The sequence below is a fragment of the Lepisosteus platostomus genome, chromosome 1 (assembly GCF_059453375.1).
Source record: "Lepisosteus platostomus isolate fLepPlt1 chromosome 1, fLepPlt1.hap1, whole genome shotgun sequence".
Lineage (NCBI taxonomy): Eukaryota > Metazoa > Chordata > Actinopteri > Semionotiformes > Lepisosteidae > Lepisosteus > Lepisosteus platostomus.
The window spans coordinates 39612747-39636987 of NC_142611.1; the positions used below are offsets into that span (position 1 = coordinate 39612747).

Sequence of the window (24241 nt, forward strand, 5' to 3'; positions counted from 1 at the left end):
GCATTGTGGCCATCTGATCATTTTCTAAACAGCTGGAAGATTTGAGACGTTTGTGGATGTCATCTTGGGGATAAAGAGGGTAAAAAGGAGGTTACACACAGATACAATCCAGTCAATATTGGTAATCATGGGGAAAAGTCAAATAACTGTCAGATCGTCAGATGTAAAAGCTTGTTTGACCTCCACAAGTTGAGTAATGCTATGAAAAATGCTCATTTTCTGTCCATCATGCAGTTCAAGGCAGGTGGGGTGGTTTATATCTTTCTATAAAGGGGACTAAACTACCCAAATAGTGGTTTGGAAGGCTAACCTCACAAATCTGTGGTTTACACAATCAGTTTCTGTGAGTTTCATGGCAACATAAAGCAAAAAGAAATGAGAATAGCAGAAAGCAGCTAATTGACTACCGAGTCAAATGGGACTACATGATGTAGCCGATGAAACACAAAGCAGTCTCGCCAGTACAGAATGATGAAGGTTTAGTACAGAATGGTAAAGCTCATGTTGAAAGAATGTCATCTCTTCTTGGAAGTATGGAGTTGGTTCTGTTTTGCTTTGGGGTTGTTTTGAATCCTCTGCTCCTGGTGTCCATATTGGGGAAAAGAGGAATGGATGGATTCCAAAACATGTTGGAATGTATTATCCAGAAACCTGGTTTCCTTTGCTAAGAAACTCAAGCAAAAATTGAACTGGTAAGGGATGGGCAGGAGTTTAAATAACTTTACTTGACATCCTTCAGGTAAGCCTGCTACAAAGAGAAAGAGGGCAGAAGAAAATGAGGACTCTGATGTGAGTAATATTTTGTTTGTTACTGGTGTATTTGGATATTAATGGTTCTTATCTGCAACTTTCTGTCGTATTCACTTGCGATTCAATTTCAATGAATTAATTCAATTTAATATTAAAACAGATATTAAAAGTATACAAATGATCACGTTTTACATTTCTTATAATTTAAGGAAGGAGAACCTGAAGAAGCCGAAGAGAAGAAAGCTGCCCTAATGAGGCGAATGCCAAAACGAGCTCGAGATGACAGTTGTAAGTGGTTAGCTGTATTTTATCAGCAGATGACCGATGCATAGTTCCCTGTATGAGGCATAAGATTCTTTTCCTTTATATTTTATTCAGGCAGTCCTTTGGAAGATCAGGAGGATGGAAAAGGAGATGAAAACTTACATGAACCAAAAGCTGAAAATGTAAGTCACTGTTTTATTACATCAGCCAGCAAGTGAGCACAAGTGCACTCCAATAAATTTGGAATATTTGGAATTTGAATGTATTTATATTCACATATTAATGTAATGTAGTAATATAGATGACTTCTTTTCCTTATTTACTTATCTTAGGATGAAGACAAAGGGAAATCATTGGAGAAGAAAGTAGTTCGGAGAGGAAGGCCTTGCAAAGTGATTGCAGCTGTGTCTGAAGAGCCAGGTATACTGCTTAGTTGTAAGGACGTAGAACTATAAAAGACTTGATCCTCATGTAGGGGTCAGCATCCTTTAAGAAGGGGCATCCCAAGTATAAGCTGGTGCCCTTGTTTTTATAGATTTTCGTGCCATGGATACGTTTTTTAACCTCAGTAATGACCTTAGTTACATTACAAATGATCCTTCTTATAAATTAATACAAATTATTACCATTATTTATAATAGTTTTCATAATTAATTACCATTTAATGTGATCCTTGCTTTCCCTTGCTGAGTTTAGCTATTAACCTGTTCACAGAGGTATGTTGATCCAAATGCAGAAAAAAAATCCCAGTGTATATTTTCCTTGCAGAGATAGACATCTGAAACATCATGTTTTAAAAACAAATAGGCATTTTAATGATAAAGTGTAACTCTCACAAAATGCAAGACGTTTGACATCTCTATGTGGTTTTAAGACACTTAAGTTCCCAAAAATGAAAATCAATCAACTATTGAACTTTGAGCTTATTTTACTGCGGTGTATTTCTAAATTCTTAACATCCATCCACTGAAACATTGTGCCAAAATGTTGAAAATCATAAATTCTGACAAACTTCTGGTGCCAGTTCTCACATGTTCCCTCCAAAGGTTGAGTTGGTTCATATGTGTGGTGAATGTTAACTAGAAACCCATTTTTCATCATGCAGTTTATCGAAGTTTTCACCTTTTTTGACTAAAGATCTTGATTGCATCAAGACAATCCACATAACCAAAACCTTCACAAGGCTTTACAATGGTTGACTTTACACTTAAGTGTACAAAATGTTATGAGCGATGTAGACTGCAAGCTCATCTAAAAACAAAATGCTAGCCTCGCTAAAAATTTTGCAGCAAATAAAACAAGAATCAGTGTTTCTATGCCAAAGATCTTTCATTGGGTAACATGTTGTAGAGATTTACAGAACACCCAGGTATAGTTTTATCATTTTATTTTACTTAATTTCTTTGTGACATATTAATCTTGTGTTTTATGTACCACTTTCATTGCATGTGCCATTAGAATTTCCTTTGCGTGCCAATAATGGCATGTGTGCCATAGATTGCTGACTACTGATGTAGAATTACCCCTGTGGCAACTTACTGCTGTACTGCAGCCTTCTTATAAATATATATAATAAGAACTGACCAGAGATTCAGAACATTAAGTTTGTAACCTAATTCTTTGGAAGATCACTCCACACCATGAAGCATCATATAAACAATTTTCACATGCATAGTTGTTTATCTTCTTATGTGTTTTGCACTTACTAATAAGTATTAAAATAATGATTTAGTGGATATTTTTATGCATTAAAGGTTTTTACATTTTATGCATTATTTATTTTAAAATATATGTAGAAAATGGGTTCTATTAACGATCCTCCAGGATTAGATTTGGAAATTACTGATGTAGGAGAAGGAGGTTAGAGATCACTTCAAAGTTAAAATACATCCAGTAATCCTTTGCCAGTCACAATACCCATGTGCAATATCCAGAGTGTCATTTCTGTATACTTGTACCCTACCCATTACCTCTGATCTACCCTGCATGTGTTCTCTTGCACCAAATTATTGAACCCTACCACTTATTCTCTTTTTTTAAGCATAACTTAACCAGCAAGCATCACCTCAGTTCAAAGGCTGAGTGTAATTCTAAGGTTAAGTGTTAAAAGGTTAGGAAATGTAATGTCTTTGGGAAATTAGAAGATAAGATAAGATCACTTTATTGGCCGTATACAATTTCTTGTATTAGGAATTTGTCTTTTTCACATACCCCAACTGGCTCTACATGAGACACAGACACACAGACAGGGAGAGAAGCTTGGGGTATGTGAAAAAGACAAATTCCTAATTCCAGAGTGTAGGGTCAGCCATTTATACAGCACCCCTGGAGCAGTTGCGGTTAAGGGCCTTGCTCAGGGGCCCAACAGAGTAGGATTCCTCTGCTGGCCGCGGGATACACACCAGCAACCTTCCAGCCACAGGCGCAAATCCTTAGCCACAGAGCCACTGCAACGAAGTGTTGCCCAGCTAGCTTGTGGTTAAACTTTCAACTTAGGTAAGCTTAGGAGATGTGGCAGGGTAACAAGTCCACCATCAAGACAGTAAGGAATTATTACTCCTTTTACTACTACTACAGATAGTGATTTTATTTTTATGGTTTATATAGAAAAACAAGAATCTGACAAGAAAACCAAAAAGACTGATGAAAAAGAGGAAGAACAGGAGGATGAGGATGATGAAGATGAAGAAGAAACTCAGATACGAGCGACAACACGGTCTGCATCACGCCTGGAAGCTGAGAGGTACGATCTTAGGGATGCTGGAAGACAAAAGCTATTGTCACACTTTCATCACACTACCCTCTGAACTTTAAGAGCTGACTTAAAGGGTTTTGTCCAGGGTTGATATCCATTGCTGTCCTATTCAGTGGGTTCCAAGCTAATTCAACGAAGGAAATATGGCCCAAATATAAAATTCAAATTGTTTAGCCTGTGATGAGCTGGCTGGAGAAATGGCAGTAAAGACAATATCATGTTTTGGAAGCACGGACCTGGGTACTGTTGCTGTCCCTTGTCCCACCCACGCTAAAATGTTAAAACTCCAGGGTCCTCAGGTGGACATTTTGACTAGAGAGACTGGAGGCAAACAAGGGCATAACAGGAGGGCATGCTGTAAGGAAACTACAGTGCCTTGCGAAAGTATTCGGCCCCCTTGAACTTTTCAACCTTTTGCCACATTTCAGGCTTCAAACATAAAGATATAAATTTTTTATTTTATGTGAAGAATCACCAACAAGTGGGACACAATTGTGAAGTGGAACGAAATCTATTGGATTTTTGAAACTTTTTTAACTAATAAAAAAATGAAAAGTGGGGCGTGCAAAATTATTCAGCCCCTTTACTTTCAGTGCAGCAAACTCACTCCAGAAGTTCAGCGAGGATCTCTGAATGATCCAATGTTGTCCTAAATGACTGATGGTGATAAATAGAATCCACCTGTGTGTAATCAAGTCTCTGTATAAATGCACCTGCTCTGTGATAGTCTCAAGGTTCTGTTGAAAGCGCAGAGAGCATCATGAAGACCAAGGAACACACCAGGCAGGTCCGTAATACTGTTGTGGAGAAGTTTAAAGCCGGATTTGGATACAAAAAGATTTCCCAAGCTTCAAACATCCCAAGGAGCACTGTGCAAGCGATCATCTTGAAATGGAAGGAGTATCAAACCACTGCAAATCTACCAAGACCTGGCCGAGCCCTCTAAACTTTCAGCTCAGACAAGGAGAAGACTGATCAGAGATGCAGCCAAGAGGCCCATGATCACTCTGGATGAACTGCAGAGAACTACAGCTGAGGTGGGAGAGTCTGTCCATAGGACAACAATCAGTCTTACACTGCACAAATCTGGCCTTTATGGAAGAGTGGCAAGAAGAAAGCCATTTCTCAAAGATATCCATAAAAAGTCTCGTCTAAAGTTTGCCACAAGCCACCTGGGAGACACCCCAAACATGTGGAAGAAGGTGCTCTGGTCAGATGAAACCAAAATCGAACTTTTTGGCCACAATGCAAAACGATATGTTTGGCGTAAAAGCAACACAGCTCATCACCCTCAACACACCATCCCCACTGTCAAACATGGTGGTGGCAGCATCATGGTTTGGGCCTGCTTTTCTTCAGCAGGGACAGGGAAGATGGTTAAAATTGAGGGGAAGATGGATGCAGCCAAATACAGGACCATTCTGGATGAAAACCTGTTGGAGTCTGCAAAAGACCTGAAACTGGGACGGAGATTTATCTTCCAACAAGACAATGATCCCAAACATACAGCAAAATCTACAAAGGAATGGTTCACAAATAAACGTATCCAGGTGTTTGAATGGCCAAGTCAAAGTCCAGACCTGAATCCAATCGAGAATCTGTGGAAAGAGCTGAAAACTGCTGTTCACAAACACTCTCCATCCAACCTCACTGAGCTCGAGCTGTTTTGCAAGGAAGAATGGGCAAGAATTTCAGTCTCTCGATGTGCAAAACTGATAGAGACATACCCCAAGCGACTTGCAGCTGTAATCGCAGCAAAAGGTGGCTCTACAAAGTATTAACGCAAGGGGGCCGAATAATTTTGCACGCCCCACTTTTCATTTTTTTATTAGTTAAAAAAGTTTCAAAAATCCAATAGATTTCGTTCCACTTCACAATTGTGTCCCACTTGTTGGTGATTCTTCACATAAAATAAAAAATTTATATCTTTATGTTTGAAGCCTGAAATGTGGCAAAAGGTTGAAAAGTTCAAGGGGGCCGAATACTTTCGCAAGGCACTGTACGTACTTATTTAATCTTTTGCCTGAGGAATTTGATGGCCTGAATGTTTGATATGAGACCTGTCAAAATAATTATGTTGAGAGTTTAAGATTTAGTTTTGGCAAGGATATTGCTTTTTTAACTTCTGAAGCTGAGGTTCCAAAGTACGATCAGCATATCACTTTGCAGTGTGATTACTGTAGCAGTAACAAGTTGATTTTTCAAGTCATTAATGATCCCCCTCACAACATTAAAGGACTACAACAAAACGAGTTATGATCCCCTTATTATGATTTAAGCAAACTCTACTAGAGCCACTTGAGAAATAGTTATGGAACTTAATAATGTATCACCTTGTGCTAATAACCAGGAGTTAGTTTGTTGATGTACAAACAGCAGATGTGCAACCCAGTGGCAATGAATCTTGTTGCCATTGTAGGGGAATCTAATGAGTGCAGTCGCGTTTTATGAGTTAACCTTGATGCCCAGTTGTTGTAGAAGCTTTAATTGTTGTTGTGAGGAAGCAAGCCCTCAAGAATCAGTTTATCAGATATGATCAGTCACTGTTTAAAAGATTGAATGGAAAAGCCAATACAATTTCAATTGACTGCTCTGTGGAACCACTGCCAACTTGTGAGCTTTTGTATATGCATACAACACCTTTCCCTGTCAGTCTGGGCGCAAATTTAATGCTGTGAAATCAGGGTTTCATACTTCAGAAATAAGGAATACAAAATGTAGATATGAGCATCAACAGTTTTTGCAAGTACATGACACCCTCCTGTTGTCCTTACTAGGTTAACTGGTTATTATTGTATAATTAAGATTTAGGTGTGAACAGAGATTGTTTTAGTGTGCTTTGCTTGTTTTTTGTAGCAGCTGCACTAACATTTTGTTAAACAGACATAACATAAGTAAATTCATTATGCTGATTAACATTTGTCATCAACAGGATTGATCATCAGGGGGTCTACTCTGAAAGTAACAGGTTAGTAGCTTATATCACCAGTGTTGGAAGTGATTCATGATGTATGACTATAATGCATGCATTGTACCCGGTTGCGGGTGCCACTAGTATGATTCTGTTCCATTCCTATTATAGAGCCTGGACAAGCATGTGGCTGTTTACTAAACTATAAACCATAGATACCACACATCACTTAAAAATTATCAGTGTGTTGGAAGTGTGTTGTGTAGGGCAGCATGAGGACATGTTGTCCTGCTGGAGAATTGTTACATCGGGATGGGCCCACAGCAATGTCAGCAAGTGAGGTCTTGGGACTCAGTGTTGTGCTACCATGCAGTCAGGTTGCCTTTATTTACTAAAATGTAGAATTCTGTAGCAACTATACAGTTCTGACTAATCTGTCGCACTTGGGCCTCTCAATAAGTTGGTCTGTTCTACAAAACAATTATCTTTTTGCATGTCTGCATAACGCTCCCTGATGTCCATTAGAGCGGTCTACTCAAACCTTAACTTGTTGCTAAAAATGCTTTTCCACGGGCAGCATTGTGGCACAGTGGTTAGCGCTGCTGCCTTGCAGCACTGGGGCCCTGGGGCCCTGGGTTCAATTCTTTAGGTGCTATCTGCATGGTGTTTGTTCTCCCCATGTTTGCGTGGGTTTCCTCCCACATTTCAAAGACATGCTGGTGGGTGAATTGGCTTTTGTAAAAACCAAACTGGTGTTTGTGTCTGTGTGTGCCCCGCGATGACCTAGCGTCCCATCCATGGTGTGTCCCGCCTTGTGTCTGGTGCTTCCTGGGATAGGCTCCGTGATACCATGACCTTGAGTTGGACATGGGGTTATTAAATGTGTTATGATGTGATTTTCTTCCACTGTGGCGTGTACCCAAAAGATATTGCCCAAAAACACTGAATTCATGGGAGTGATGTTGTCTTGATATGCAGTGAACATTTGTCTCTTGTTCATATGTCAGTATGTCAGTCAGTTATGAATAATCAAAATGTCAAAAACGTTTAATAAATATCCCAAATCTGTGTGCATTACTAATTTAAAAACACACATGTATAAATAAAGCGATTAGGATAATTAATGTTAATTGACTGACAAAACCCTAAAAGTATTTGGGTATTGTTCAAAAACCTGCACTTGTAATTGATGGTTTCAGAGAGAGATCCTTACTTATTTGTATTGTTACAATATGTGTCTCCAGATTTGCATGCTTGATGGCAAAAATCCTTGTGTCAAATATTAGACCACTGAACAAAATAGTGTTGTTTGTGAACAAGATTAGAGGGAAGTTTTCTCTCTGCTAGAAAAAAACAATATTTAAATTTTAAGTCATGATAACTACAGTGAATTTAAATAAAAATACTATTTTCTATTTATTTTCTATTTTCTATTATAGTTTTCTATTTGGATTTTGTCTTTGTAGTTCTCCAAGTACACCATTTTAACAATTGTCTTTGGAGTCTCAGTATGTGCAAAGTAATGAGAATTAATAGAAATTCCTTCCTTGTATTTCTTTTGTTTAAGTCTAAGCGTTTATAACCTTCTATTTATGAAGCTTACCCTAAACCTAGTAGCTTTTACACTTGTTTGGCTCTTTATTGTGTTTTAATATAGATGTTTATAAAATATATATATATTTTGTTAATCAAAGCAGTGTTTTTGATACTAACACTCAGTGTTGCTACAAACATCATAATATTTTTGTTCCTCAGAAACAAGCCCACAAAGCCTTCCACACGTGCATTCAGTAAGTTGAGCAGCCCAGATCCAGGCTCAGCACGTGACAAACGGTCTTTGTCTGGAAAGGAGGACACCACATCCACAACACGGTAGATACTTAACATTTGTCACAAATACAAAAAAAGATTTTGACAGTACAGTTTGTTCTTAGTTGTGATTTATTAAATAAGACATAAGAGGTGTCTTTTTACCTGATATTAAATCAATAGTACATTTATTTACTATTAAAATAAAAATTAAATTGTACAATAAATAATGCTTAACGGCTCCAGAATTTACAAAATGATACAATCTGAAGTATTATTATGTCACATCTTTATGAACAATCCCTTTAGACTGCCAGAATCAAGTGACAAGATAGAGATGACTAAACACAAATAAGCAACTCCCATTATTGAGGACTGTAAAATGTAAGGGGAAAATTCTATGGCCCTCCCATCTTTACTCTGGGAATGGACAGTATGCTGCTTAACATAACAATATCGTAGTTCTATTCTGCAAGTACCTGGTTTCCACGGAAAGTATTTTTTTTTTGTCACATTTGTATTTGAAGAATAACAGGTTAAAGCCTGTCCTTCAAAAGACTGTTAAAGTGTAATGTTTGTAGGCATCTAATAAAAACAAGTAATAGGTTTATTCCATGCTGAAAAAAAGAAGAAAGAGAACACAATGTTTCAATGAAACATTGTGTTCTCTTTCTTCTTTTTTTCAGCATGGAATAAACCTATTACTTGTTCCTTTGCAGCCTACGCATGCTGACGCAGCTACCCACCTGATCTAATAAAAACTTGTGGGGATATGACTTAAGTTTGATCCAAAGTTGTGATTGGATGAAGACCTTATTAATATTCATACCATGATTCATTGCAGCTGCTGCTCTTAAATACCACCTTAACCGACAGGGGTCTTCAATTCTGACAAAAAGATTTACTGTACATGTATGTCCCATGTTCTAGAAGCTTAAAGGAAGAGCAATAAAAATATTGAAAAACCCCAAAATAAATACCCTTTCTGTCACTGTAAGAGCCTTTTATTTAATTTACCAGAACTTTTTCCTGAATATCCCAACAATTTCCATTGATTGCTACTTTTCAATTATTTCTGTTCTTCTTTGCCTGTTAAAGTGTTACCAAACCAAATGCTTCGGCTTATCAGCAGTCAAACTCTACCAGATGTTTATTTTGAAGACAATTGAATATTTAATTGACTAATTTAGTAAAACAAAGAATTCCAAAAACTAATTCGGAAATGTGTTTTGAAACAGTTCAAGAACCCAGCTTTCTCCTGCCGCCAAACTGGGACGCAAGCCTGAAGTCAGCCCTCCTGCAGTCCGCACTCGAGGGGGCCAAAGAACAGAGGAGCCAGCAGCCAAAAGGACAAAACGAACTTGAAAGTGACATGTGCCATATTTGAGATGTAAATCTACATATTTTCCATTTTTTATCCAGTATAAGTTTGTATATATCCAGTATTATAAAATATGAGGCTTATAAACACTAGAAAAACCTTATGCATTTAGGATTTCTGTGATTGTAAGGATGTCAGTTTAAAAAAAAAAACATTTTAATGATATATTGATAGTGAAGTAACTTTGTTCTGGGTCACTTTTTCACAAGATTGATTTTTTATTGATTTTTACCTTCTTATTTGGTTAACCGTGCTTACACGCATCAGATTCTTCAAAATGTTCATACTTGACCAGAATCGTAGTAAGAATTGACCACTATTTTGGTGTAAAAGATTAGTGCTTAGAATATAGGTATGGAGCTCTTCCCTTTTAATAATAAATAGATGCACACTTTTAGAATCTGCTTGAAATATACTTTTTATTTTACATTTTGAACATGTTAAAACCATTATTAATTTCCAATTTGACGATGTTCACATTCTATGAATGTTAGTAGAAAGCGTGCATGTTCTTTTTTTTTTACTTATGATCCGGTATGTCTATATTGTCATTGTAAATTGTAAATTTCATTATCTTTATTTGCTGAAAATAGTTTTAGTATTTTTATTTATATTTTCTATTCCATCGTTCCTTGGATTGATACAAACTCTTAAACACCATGCTGCACTAGGAAGCATTATAAGTAATTTTTGCACTCCATATTTGTTAAACAAAAAAATAATAAATCCAATATTAGGCATTAAATGTATCATTTATTCTTAAAACTATTCAAAGGTTTTCTGACTGAATGAAGGGATATATTTAAAGTTCAGAATCTTGAGGTTAATTAAAAATGTATTATCTTACATTTAAAGTTTCATATCCCATGTCACTTTTGGAAAATTAATTTTAAATTATAAATTTATGATAAGCTTTCCACTCTAAGCATGAAGGCTCTTAAGGAGTTAAAAAGTTTTCTATTATTCCTGTTCCTTTGATTTGCGTGCATTGTCTGAATGTTTCAATAACCCTATGCTCTTGGAGCCCACTTGTAAGGCAATAGTTCTCAACTGTAGAAATGTCTTTGGTTTCATCCCATAAGAACTACATCAAACATTTTGACACCAAACATAAAAGTCACATAAAATCTCATACAGGTGCACAAAATAATTAAAAATTGTACCTATACTATTTACCTATATACTATATATACTAAAATAATACTATTTACCTAATTAAATAAGAAGTGGGAAAGAATATTCTTAATATTTTTACATTCATTAAGCAGTTTTATTGCTCATGGGACAAAGGACTTCTTCTGAACACTTCTGTTACCCTTTCAATTTTGGTACCCTAAACTGTCTCCCTTGTGGGAGCTATACAACCTGAGGATAGAGTGGATAAGTGGAATCAGCTGTGAAACTCCTCACCTTTTTGAGAACTTAACTGGTATTAAGCACCAGACTGGGTCTGCTGTTGCGCAGTTATTTTTCCTGCCATTCTCACAATCCTTGACTCTGATATTACCTTTCACCCCCAGATATATAAACCGCACTGTCATCTTTAAATGCCAGGATGCTGTCAATAAGGCTTTTATAAGCCTTCTTTAGGACATTTTGACTGACATTTAAGGTCTTAAGTTTCCAAATTAAAAACAGCCTCTGAATTGCTTTCTTGAAAATATTATCTGTATTCTCAGTGTAACTCAACCTCTGTCAAATATGTGTTCCCAGATTTTTAAAACTCTCCACAACCTCTGTAGACTGACCATTAAGTACTGTTGGCTGAAAGGTTGCCAACAGTTGGATTTAACACTGAAAAGAGGCTCTTTAGTTTCAGTCACATTTATTTCCAATGCACTGGATTGACACCAGTTTTCAAAATTACTGATTTGCTCAAGGTAAGTTTGCTCACCTGAAGGTTGATCCCACTAGAACCATACTATCAGCATATTTGAATAGATTGACAGTAGTGTTCTAAATCTGAATATGTAGTATATTTTGAGAACAAAAGAGGTGATAGCACATAATGCTAGGGTGAAAATGCACCGTTCGTATAACCTCTGAGGCTGATCTGTGAGAAAAGTCCCTTATCTAGCATATAATACTCCCATTCATATGCATCAGAGAAGTGTTGTAAAAGAATATGAACTTGCATAGTATTAAAAACTGGGCTAAAATCAATAAACGGATCTCACACAAAGAAATTTGTTGGAGATGTTTGTTACCAATTTAGCTAAAGTAAGTAGTATCCTCTGTCACCCTGTTTCTTATAAGCAAATTGTGGTGGATCCAACATGAGGTGGTTACTTACAACTCCTTCCATACATTTTGCTAAAAAGTGTATCTGTCTGAGAATGTTATTATGTATTAAAAAAGTATTATTTTATATAATATCAAAAAAGGGGTAGAACCACAGGTCTAAAATCATTAAATGATTTAGTGCCTGCCTTTTTGGGGGTAGGTACAACAGTAGATACCTTCCATATGTCTGGCATAGTAATGGACATTGAGCTGAAAAAGTTGGGTAAAAACACCTACCTAATTTGGTCTCATAATTCAACAATTAATTATATTCAAATAATTTGCTGTTCGGTAGAATGATTCACAAGATCACTGAAAATTTTCCCTAATTTCCACAATGTACACTTCTTTCAGGCTGTGTTCTCCTTTCTCTTTTTCACATTATCAATCCCTTTGTCACCACAATCTATTAGATATCTTCAGTGTGGATGGTCTTTGCTCATTGCAGGCTTGGCATTGTAATATGAACTGCCAGGGTCTTCTTTTTGTACTCCTTTGTCTCCCTTCTGCAGTGTGAGCCAATCGCATCTGTGGGGAAAGGTTGTTTACACAATCAGTTTGATCTTGGGGGCTAAGGAATTAGCTTCATGTTTTCTAAAACAAATATAAATGCTGCCTCTAATACTAATTGTGTAATGAATCACTTAAATCTCCTTCACAGCACCTTTCTTACCACATGTAGATGGGAAACAAGTTCCTAGATCTCAACATAAGCATTTTTTAGAGGGCACTGTGAGCACCATTTTTCACCTTTTGCAAGGGACTTTCTGGAATAACACTCAGATCTACCCCATCCTTTCCAAACTGTTTGAGGGCATGGATCTGTGGTTATTTTTGGTGTGGCATCCATTGCAAACCTATCTACAAATTGATTCCTTTTTTCAAATTATCTTAATGTATAAGCAAGTGCTTACACAGAGAAATAAGGGCCCTACTGAATGTTAATGGTGGAGAACAGAGGCATCATTACAGTAAGTGCAGAATGCTATTAAGTTGCCCTTTACAAAACTGAAGAACCTGCTGTAAGGCATTATAAAAACTTTGATTAATCTATATTGGTGTTTAGCAATGATGTATATTAACTGGTTCTCCACAGGAATGTTCTCAAAATGATTTTAGTAGCCATCTTGAGAGTATTCCTGTGGAGAACAGGTTGATGTATAACTAACTGCAGTTCATTTAGGTTTTTCCACAGGTATTTCCTGATGAAGGACTATCTGTCAAATATTAGTCTAACTAATTTTTCATATTTTGCTACTTGCTGTGCAAATTATGATGATATTCCCTTCAGTTATTAAACGCAACACTAATCTACCAGGGCTCTTTTTACTTCACTGTACAATTTAATCCACACAATAACTGAAGTTTCGTTAATCTAAGTACATATTTTTTTTAAATTCTTAAATATTACAGCATTACTAAAAACACAGAGCCACATTCTCAACAAGTCGATCTACAATAAGGTAAATATAGTTACAAGCTTATGGATGTTGCACCTAATCATGGAAATCTTTTATGAATGAGGTCCATAGTTTGTTGTTTTTCCTTCACTTAGAGCCATACAGAAACTCTGATGATCCCAATAACCGTAAAGAAAATATATCCATCCATCTTCTAACTACATCCTCCAATTCAGGGTCACAGGGGAGCCAGAGCCTTTCTCAGCAAGCAACAGGCACAAGGCAGGATACATCCTGGATAAGATGCCAGTCTATCACTTGGCAGACAAAAGCACACAGCAGGGTCACCCAGAAGCTGATTAACCTAGCAGTGTGTCTTTGGACAGTGCGAGGAAACCCATGCAAACCCAGAGAGAACACACAAACTCCATGCAAATAGCACCCCAGGTCTGGAATTGAACACAGGGCCTTAGCACTGTGCCATCATGTTGCCACTAATGAAAATCTTTTTTTTTAATTAATGCTTTTTTTCCATTAAAAACAGCAATAGCTGAGTCAATTGGAAAAGACTATAAAGCCTTTCCTTCTTTATGCCTATTCTTACTGTTTGAAGTCTCTGATGCATGTCATGACACATCTTGAAACATTCGTCATGAGGATAGGTTTTTGAAACAAACTATAAATCCCTTTCTTTCAATCTACACACATTAATTGGACTGTAACAGTTTTCATTAAAGGAGTGCACATTTCTGTTCAATTAGTGTTGATAATGTAACCTGCATCATTTTTTTGAATATCTTCCAAGTGTGGTCAACCCATTTGCTACTTTCTCATGCCTTCAGTTTACACTATAGTGCTTTTCAAAAGGATTGTTCCATCTAGCATCGATTGCATACAAAGATCGTTTGTCTTCTGAGAGTAGGAGTGCGGAACATCCTGGATCAGTACTTATGTAACTAAAAGCCTACTTATGTTTACATTTTTATAAAATGTTCATTTTTCACTTTTCAGCATCAGGCTTGATTAATGAGACTATTGAAGTGGCTTTTAAGATTTTATATTTGTGGAACAAATTCTCCTGAGCACAACTCTAACTTGGCAATACATTTATGCGTTTTTTATTATGTTTGAATAAAATCTGGCAATAGGTCTTAATAGAACAGGGAAAATATTAAGAGCTTTTTCTGTACCCACCAAGAGCTCTTTCCCGCTATACCAAGTATAAAAATCTTTAATAAACCCTTTGGAACTAAGAGAAATATAGTCCTTTTCATATTCATGTCAAAATTATTAGCCTCTGTGGATCAGCCATGTTTATTTAATCTGCAGTCAATCAAAGTTATAGTAAAAGCAGTTTAACTGTTTAGTTATTCACAACTGAGACCAGTCTGCATCCTGAAGTAAAATCATATATAACCATTTATGTCTTTGGGACAGATAAAGTGATTGCAAGTTAATAGAGCATTATGAGTCACATATATTAAATAAGAAAACCTGGACAGTCACCTGTTCTTTCCCATACATTTTAATGGTTAAATATTCTAAGAATCTAATTGCTTTATATAACAAAATGGTATAGAGTTTTTCTTGTTACTTACAATGTGGTGTATACATAGGTTTTTCAGATACTGTAGCACAAGCGGAGTAAAATCAGTTCAGAATACAATACTTCACTATGCCAAAATATTTCTCATGACCAGGCTCTATAAAAGCTGTAGGAACCCAGTCCTGCCAAGAATTATCTCCCTGGCCCCCATTGGCTGACTCATGGCAAACTGCAACAGGTAGAGAGGGTAATTGAAGGAGTGTAGCTTACCCTTACTTTCTTTGACTGTATGCTGATGTGGACTGCAAATATTAAGGTTTTCCATATTTGTTTAAATAAAACTAAATAAGACAAATCTTTTATTTTTCAGCCCCTGAATCAAGTTTTTTCATAGAACCTTTTTGGTGGAGACGGTCATTTGTTTTCATTGCTTAAAGAATTTTGCTGTATGCTAGTGGGAAATAGTTTGTTCCTATTGTAAATAAAAGGGCTGATTTTAAGGTTTTGTTTCAACACAAGATATTGCAAGAATATAGTCAGTTCCACCTGGTAAATAGTGAAAAAATAAATGTATAATAGTGGCTTACTCACCTCTTGATTTACAGTCTTGCTGCACAGCTACAGTATATCAATCACTGTTCTCATTGTGAAAAGAACATATCCTAAGCTATTGTTACATTGCTTACATTTCCTGCCACTTTACAAGCACTTACTTCCTATTAGTCATTACTCTACACTTATCATAACATAACAGCGCTGTTCTGGGTGTTCTGGGTGAGCTCATCCAAAGAGTGGAGGTTAAATAACCTTTGTAGATATTTGGCAAGTGAACAAATACTCTTTAGACATGCACAAGCACAACTTTTGTACTGGAGCATTTAAAATAAAATCCTGAAAAGAATTGATCAGAACTGAATGAAAACACCTTAAAATACAAAACAAAAGTCAGCACCAGCTATTTAAATCCTCCATCCATTTTCTAACTGCTTCATCCACTTCAGGGTCCTGACAAGCAATGGGCACAAGGCAGAATACACCCTGGATTGGATTCCAGGACACTGCAAGATACACACAGACAAAAGCACACTCACAGGAGGGCCAATTTTTCCAGAAGCCAATAAACCTAGCAGCATGTCTTTGAACTGTGGGAGGAAATCTACACAAACTCAGGGAAAACATACTTTACACAGATAACACCTCAGGTACAGAATTGAACCCATGACCCCAGCACTGCAAGGCAGCAAAGCTAAGCACAATACCACCAAGCTGCCTGAATAAAAAAATAAATTACTTCCAATTAAATAATAATTAGATTTGTACAAAATTCTGGGCCTTGTGTCCTAACTGTAAGTAAATATAAAGATACGAGATGTTACTGATGTTACATGGGAAATAATTCTTCCTCTCTGGATTGCATGCTAGTAGTTCATACTAAAATCTCAAACTCATTTTGAGATTTTTTTTAAAGAAGCCAAATTGCATACTGCAATGTGCAGTAAATACTAGGCATCTAAGTTTCAGCAAAGCTTGTAGTTCCCAGCAAAATTACCCTATTCTGAAAGTTTTTTAAAAATAGGTATAGTTTTTCTCTATTGACGTAGCTGTCCTTGGGCCATGAGGAAAGTAAACTCGGAGGAAGCCAAATATGACAAAGGAAGCACATTATTCAACAGTGACTGGGTCATTTCTAGTGAGTTCATCAATCCAGCCTGCACAGGAATAGACCATAGCATAAATAGCTTTTGGTGATGTTTTGATAAATCATTCATGGCTGAATGATATAAATATAATTGACTTTTTAAAGTTGCAGAAGTCTTTGGTAAAACTTTATTGGGCAGAGGTGATGAGGCAAATTATCTTTCTTGGATGTCAAGCCTGGTGAAAATCAAGAAATGAGAAAGGAACAAATACAGTCTATGTATGAAAAGAACACTGTCTTTTTGCCATTGGTATGTGAAGTAACACATCAAGAGGACTCCCCAGAATTAGAACCAAGTGTGTTAGATCACTCTAATGGATGTCAGCAAGAGTAGTGTAGACTTGCCAAATGGCATGCTGGTTGTGTACAACAGACACATTAATTGGGAGATCCAAGTGTGATGATTTTGGCAGGAATGTCTAGTCACAACAGAACTCTAGATATGGTAGTTTGTAAGGTACATTCACTGCCCTTCCTTCAGGCCCATCATGGCATGAAAACATTTCAGTATAACAACAATGAACCTCACTCTTGTGTCACAAATGACAAGGGACAGTTACAGTATGCAGTGCATGTCTGACTTTTCATCTTTTTTATTAAGACCCAGAATCTTAATAAAGGCCTATTATGATGGTGCATTTGTTTTACTTGAATTTTCTTAGTTTTTTTTTTACATACAAGAATTGCCAGAAATAAAGTTGCCAGTCATCACAAAACATCAAGTATTATAAATATAAATAAGTATGAAGTCTGTTAATTCTGTTTGACAAGGGGATGCAGTGCAAGGCAGAAAGGAGAGAAGAAAAAAAACAGAAATTCAGAAATTCAATATTATTATCAAATTATATTAAATAATGCACTTCTCACAATATCTCTAAAAAGAACACCAGACCCATTAAGATTATAAGGACTTCTCAAATGTACATCTGTAGAAGGTAGGGCTCTCAAACTCACTTTATTTGTACACATCTATTCATAGTGTAACCATTATATGTTTTGTAATGTTGTGTGTCGTATATCTTAAATTGCTGTGTTATTTAATGTTTAATCATGGATCCAATTTTGTCTCTTTAATCTATTCGTCAGAGAATTAAAGAACACATGTGCCATGTTACACTCAGAAATCTCCGATTTGGGGGGGTTTTAGGTCTAATTTTAATCTTTGTTTGCTTGCACAGCAAGCTAGTGTCAGAACCCGATTATTATATTGATTTCATAACTTCCCTATTTTATCATTTTATCATACATCTGATTTGTAAAAATATGATACGTTCTGTGTTCATTGCTATTCTTCTTTTGTCAAAAAATTCTAATGAGACCTACCTTTTCTAAATCCATGTTGAATACACACTAGAGTAGTATTGCCAAACAGAAGTCCTCTAGTATTATTGTCTAAATGTTCTTGCAAGGAGTAAAACCTATATTACTTGCTTCAGTTTTCCCTTTTTATGGGTAAGTATTTTTCTATTCAAAAAGGTATATTGTATTACCCACTGACACTGGAAGAAAGAGAGATGAAAGAATTCTGTTACTGGCCTATGGATAACTGATTTCTAAGTAAAAGTACTGCATTACTCCTGTCCTCTGCCTTGTGTTCCTGAGAAACTGGACATAGAGATTCTCCTGTTCATATCTAAAGTACTGAATTGTCTAGCTCCAGATCATTTTAAGAATGTAAGGCATGTATAATCCAGCTCTTAATCTGTGATGTGCTGATTCAGGCCTTCTTTATCTGCCAAAACCCTGGCTCCACACATGTTGTAATGGTTTCTTGTATGTAGCGTCAGGTATATGGAATTTCATAGAAATTTAGTGCCGTATTTTGTGTTATTTCTATGAAATACTTATGATAATAACCCTCTCATAACATCATAGGATTAAAGAAGGAAGAATATAATGATTGACAGTAATTTTTATCCATGTAATACCAGTGTTCAGCTCTCTTGGCTGTCAATGCAATTTCACTTATGTAGTCATCATCCTTCTCTTTTACACACTCTTCAAAAGTGTCTACTTTCTGAAGTGTTTACTGCTAACAATTTGAGTGTGATTTAGAGACACTATTTTACCATCTGCTTAAATCTTGAATGCAAATAAAAAACATAATACTTGTGACTGTTTCCATTCTCTTTTCTTTTAAAAAGCTCAGGGTGGTGGATATTGTTTTCTAGAGCATTACACCTTCATTTACACATTCATATTGAACTTTAGATACTACTAAGAATTTCTTTCTATTATTATTGTGTGCTGGGATCACAGTGTCATAAGACTAAGAATGTGATTGTAATAAACTAAAACGAAATACAATAAACAAATCAAATAATCTCCAAAGATACTGGTTTGCAAAGGGAAAACACACAACCTGATATAATAGGTCATGATCTGAGACTCAACTTGGTATACAGTACCTTCATTCATACCTACCAAATAAGTGAAAAATCACATCAGACTGATACATGATTTATTTAATCTTTTTTTCCCTCATGTTATCCACAACATAAAAAGCACATATTGGACATGTTTTCTTTCTGTAACTCTCCCATTCAACCATTCTTTGCATGGAAAAAGGGCAGGACCCTGGACAGCTCTTGACAGAACATTTCTGTAAATACAAGGCCAGTTGTCAATCCACTGTAATAAGGGCTTTCATAATTCCCCAGACTCATAAACAATGCAATTAAATTGAGTTCTTAAATATTAGGTCAACCAGGAGCTTACCTTATAACCCTGCTTTTTTACAACCAGACCCTGAGTAACTTTTGCAGAGGTTTCACATTGATGATGGATTGTTCTTACAAACACAGAGAATCTTGCTTTTAAGTAGCTACTATAAATATTATAATACTGGCCGCTAGTAGGCATTTTGCCCTCTATTTTCTTGGTGGTGGTGTTGCCTGCCTATTTTTCTGCTGCCCACTGAAACATTGAACTTTGTCAGAAAAATGTTGTTATGGAATTAATGAATCGGGGACATGATGTCACATTAATATCCACCTGTTCCTTGTTCACACTGTACAGAAAGAGAGACTTGTCTGGAAGGAAGAAATTATTTCTCAATGCAGTGATTGATGGTATCTGACCAGAACTCTGAACTAACACAAGTTGGGTTTTTTTTCAAAGACTGTAATGACTGAACTTTAAATGATTAAACTGTGAAATAAGGTGATTATTTTAAGGAATAGTTACTTCTTTGTCTATTCCAAAATACTATCCATCACTATTTTAATAAAACGGTCACCCACATCGCCTTTTCTTATGAATTTTTAGCATTTTGCTGGTTTCAAAAGTAGCATATTTGCATGGACAAGCATGTTCTGTTCACTGGTTTCTAAACCATAGATGCTGTGTGTCATCCCAAATCATCACCCAGATGTTCAAAAACGACACAAATCTGACAAGCAAAACATCCACTGTATGACTGTTACATTCACATAGTGCAAGAAAGCTGCTGTTGTACAGCCAGCATGAGGATGTGTGTTGTCTTGCCATAATGTTGTCACATCAGGGTGAGCTCACAGTCATCACAAAGAGCAGTGATTTCAGGTTGCCATCAATTTTTACAATTGGAGCTCTGTAGCAGCTAGACCACTCCTGCCCTAATCATCTTCACACTCGTTATAAGCAACCATTAACATATGGCTCTACACAATTGCTGACATCTGTCAGGGTGGTCTGCACAAAACCCTGATTCATCACTAAGGCTTCGTTGCTGGTGAGCCCACCTGAGGTGTTGTTCCAACACTATGATGGCATAAAGGTGAATCTCACTTGATATGCCATTAATATTGGTTCCTTTCTTGACTTACACCAGGTTTGACATTTAACAGATTATAAATGACCTTATCACCAATAAACTCTCTCACTAAATGTATTGATTTAGTGCTCTGATTCAACAGTAACAGCCACTCAAATATTTCACAAACACTCCAGAATGATCAATTAATGACACCAAAACATTCAGTCACTACCCATAATCTATATATTTTATTTTTTTCTACAAACATACATGCATACATAGAGTGCTACGTATCTTTTGATGCTCAGTATGCCTTAATACACACTTAACATAAAGTGACAGTTTTCAATACCCACTCTTTTTAAATCATTTTTTCTCCTTGCGAGGGAATATCTTACTTAATTTTCACATAAGACAAAATCATAAATCAAAAGGAAGCGTATAGGGACAAAATAGACAAAATGATTGTTGTAACAAAAATCAGGCACAGTATGTATTGACAGTAAGCATACAATGACTCAAATAAGTAGCCTATTGGTGCATTTTGTAAACATTATGTTATTAGAGTCATTGTATGTGCAACAACTTTACATTTTACCTATCGAAATCTAAATTTAATAGTTGATCTGCTTCATTTTTCACATTAAAAGAACCTTTCGAATATAAAAATGGTCTTCTGGCAATGTACGGTAACGGCTACCTTAATTGAGTATTATTTAGTTAAGCGAGCCACTAGATGGCACAATATCCATTTACGGTTCAAACCCTGAATAAGAGATATCTTGAATATAGAATGGTTTGTCATAAAAAGGAAAATATTTGTTATTACATATTATATTACGATGTTGTTATCTATAGCTAAATTCAAATGTTTGAAGTTTTCGAATCTTTTCACTTATGTAGGCCTGTTCGGGAGATTCGCTGTGCTACTTTAAGTAATTCAGGAGGTGCTGGTATGTAACCAGATCTATAATATATTGAAGGAAAAAAAGATTTCTAGTGATTTGATTTAATGTAAAATTATTTCAAACTTTAAAATTATATTTTATTAATCTGCTGTAAAAATAGATGTAATGAGTCGTCTGAGAAACTACAACAGAAGCAAAAACATATCCATGAATTTTAAAAATCAAAAAGTGAACAACGTCCCTGTGTATCACTAAAGTTAAATCTCTAAAAACAGAAATCTAAGTATACAATCAACGATGTATAAAACTATTATGAATTACGATGACGGATTCTGGGTTTTAACTTAAAAAGGAGAAATAGTTATACTTTAGTTTTCAAAGTTTATCAATTGTTTCAAAATTAATCAAGCAAGAAACAAATACAGTACTACCCATTTTTATTGTATTTTGACGTTTTAAATATGTTTTTGTTTTATATAAGATTAGACTGCGAACTAAAATATCTCATCATGAAAGGCTGAGACAATTATCTTATTCCTCTATTAAGGAAATAATGATAATAATAATAATGATGGTAATAAAGTAATGAACGACATGGTTAACGATGCTGCCCTACTGCTCTTGAGTTCTGGGTTCGATTCCTGACTGGGTCGTCTTCTGTACTTTCAGGTGCTACCGTCTTAATACCGTTTGTGTGTGTGTGCCTTACAAGAATGAGTGAATAGATTCTATTTTAAAACGTTTGGTTTTATGACAAGCTTAGAAAACCCATAACAGCGAATTTAATCATAATTGCATTGAAAAAACATAAAATTAAAATTCGTTATTAGATTTGAAAATGAAAAATGTAATTTAACTTACTTTAAAATATATAGGAAAACGTATTATTTTACCCGTTACTTTGGATTAACACGCTAAGCAGTAATAATAATAATAATAATAATAATAATAATAATAATAATAATAATAATAATAATAATAATAATAATAATAATAATAATAATAATAGATAATCTAATGGAAGTCTGGATAGGTATATGGAAAGCTTATTTATAAGGTAGGCTATCAGTATCTTTCTGATGTTTAAATCCATTCAGACCATGAATTTCACTCGCCCGACAGCAGCAGAGAAATCTTTTTATGCACGAATAGTATGGAAGATCGATTTAATTTGTGTAATACAGTATATATATATATGTTTAGCTTTGCGAACAGTTACCACACGACTTGTGGTTGATCCTATTTTTTTTGTAATGAACGAAAAAGTTAAATTATTATATATTCATGTAAAGCAATAGTACAGAAATTGGTATGAATACACACCACAGTAAACAAGCCACGAGTCAAATGCTTAAGAAAAATGTTGGAAGTATGAAGATATGCGGTTTCACTTTTTAATTTTTTCTTTAAACATTCTATGCAGTTTTTGATAGTGATATTACAATTATTGTAATGGTCTGTTTCAATTTCTCCATTTTCAAAGCACATCTGCAGAAATAAAGATTAAATCATTAAACATTTTAATGGACTAAGCTAACATAAGCAGAAAAAATTTTCCAAAGAAGACAATGGGATAGTTTCTGAATGAAATAAATACTTTATAAAGGAACTGAACATATACCTTAAATGTACCACAACATTACTTTACTGCAACGTAAAGTTACAATGTATTCCAAATAAAACAAAAAGTATATGTCAACACGCCTCTAGCAAACCTCTGACTACAGTTAAAATGACTGTAGTCCTTTTCGGACTTCTCTTTAATAGCAACCATTCTTCCTATATTTTATATATTCTTACACCAAACCGATATAAAAATATATATTTTTTAAGATGATGGTACTGTACTATATATAATTTGTGCATAATGATAATGTAATTCAATATTTCAACCATGTTATAAATGTAAATTAGATATTATATACGGCGCCACCACCCTGTTTTGCTCTATTTAGAAGAGCAACTTTTACTAAAGAAATCTCTGGAATATCAAAGGGGTGTCAATATCATGCCGAAAGTTTTGATCCCGCCGTAGAAATACAACAAGCAGGAATTTAGAAAGGTATTAATGTTTTCTGACCATGCTTTACGCTTTATCAACCGTTAACAATGTAATAAAATAAGGCATTGTCATAATCTTCCAAAACACGTTTTGAGAAGGCCTTCTTATTCTGTTACGGTCTCTTAAGATGTTTTTGCAGTGCTCACATGCCAATAAAAAACATCTTATAACTTTTTCCTGTTAAGGCCACTCCGTGATAAATGTGCATTGGCCTCAAATGAGAGGATAAAAGTAATTATTTAACAAAAAACTTTATAGCAAAAGCCTGTATAAATCCTGTTAGATGCCTTCATAGCTGGACTTCGAGTACATAATACAGTATTTGAACAATTTCCATTATTATTGGTAACAGTTGTAGTAATAATTTAACACAAAAATGGGATAAAGTCTCTCTTATTTCAAAACATTGTCCTTCTGTAAAAAGTGAAGCAGTTCTGAAAATTGGGTTTACTTAAACCGCATGTTCTTAGCCAAATGACAATATTAAATCAGTTTAGCAGTACTAAAAATGTCAAATAGATTATTTACCTGAAAAGGGTCATGGGATTAATTTTTTTAAAAATCAGAAATTTTAAAATATTTTACAAAAATATTATTGCAGTTCAAATCCTTAAAGGCTCATAGTTGGTTTAAAATGTGTCCTTTTACATTGTGTTTTTTTGTAGTTCTCGTATACTTTACTCAGTTGGTAAAGGGTTAAGACTTTTCAATGAGTAGAAGTACCCGGTCATACTATT

The 24241-nt window shown here is 35.4% G+C and overlaps 1 protein-coding gene across 3 annotated transcripts in view; it reads left to right on the top strand.

Moving 5' to 3' along the window:
• bod1l1 (biorientation of chromosomes in cell division 1 like 1) overlaps window positions 1-10615 on the top strand; it is a 37722-nt gene extending 27107 nt beyond the window's left edge. For all 3 annotated transcript variants that reach the window (XM_088628376.1, XM_088628387.1, XM_088628395.1), the window contains exons 37-44: window positions 740-789; window positions 960-1038; window positions 1129-1196; window positions 1347-1434; window positions 3622-3757; window positions 6702-6737; window positions 8436-8552; window positions 9728-10615. In XM_088628376.1, the coding sequence (XP_088484502.1) occupies window positions 740-789; window positions 960-1038; window positions 1129-1196; window positions 1347-1434; window positions 3622-3757; window positions 6702-6737; window positions 8436-8552; window positions 9728-9854 (701 nt within the window). In that variant the 3' untranslated portion in view covers window positions 9855-10615. The remainder of the gene's footprint in view (window positions 1-739; window positions 790-959; window positions 1039-1128; window positions 1197-1346; window positions 1435-3621; window positions 3758-6701; window positions 6738-8435; window positions 8553-9727) is intronic.
• Window positions 10616-24241: the final 13626 nt, after the last annotated feature.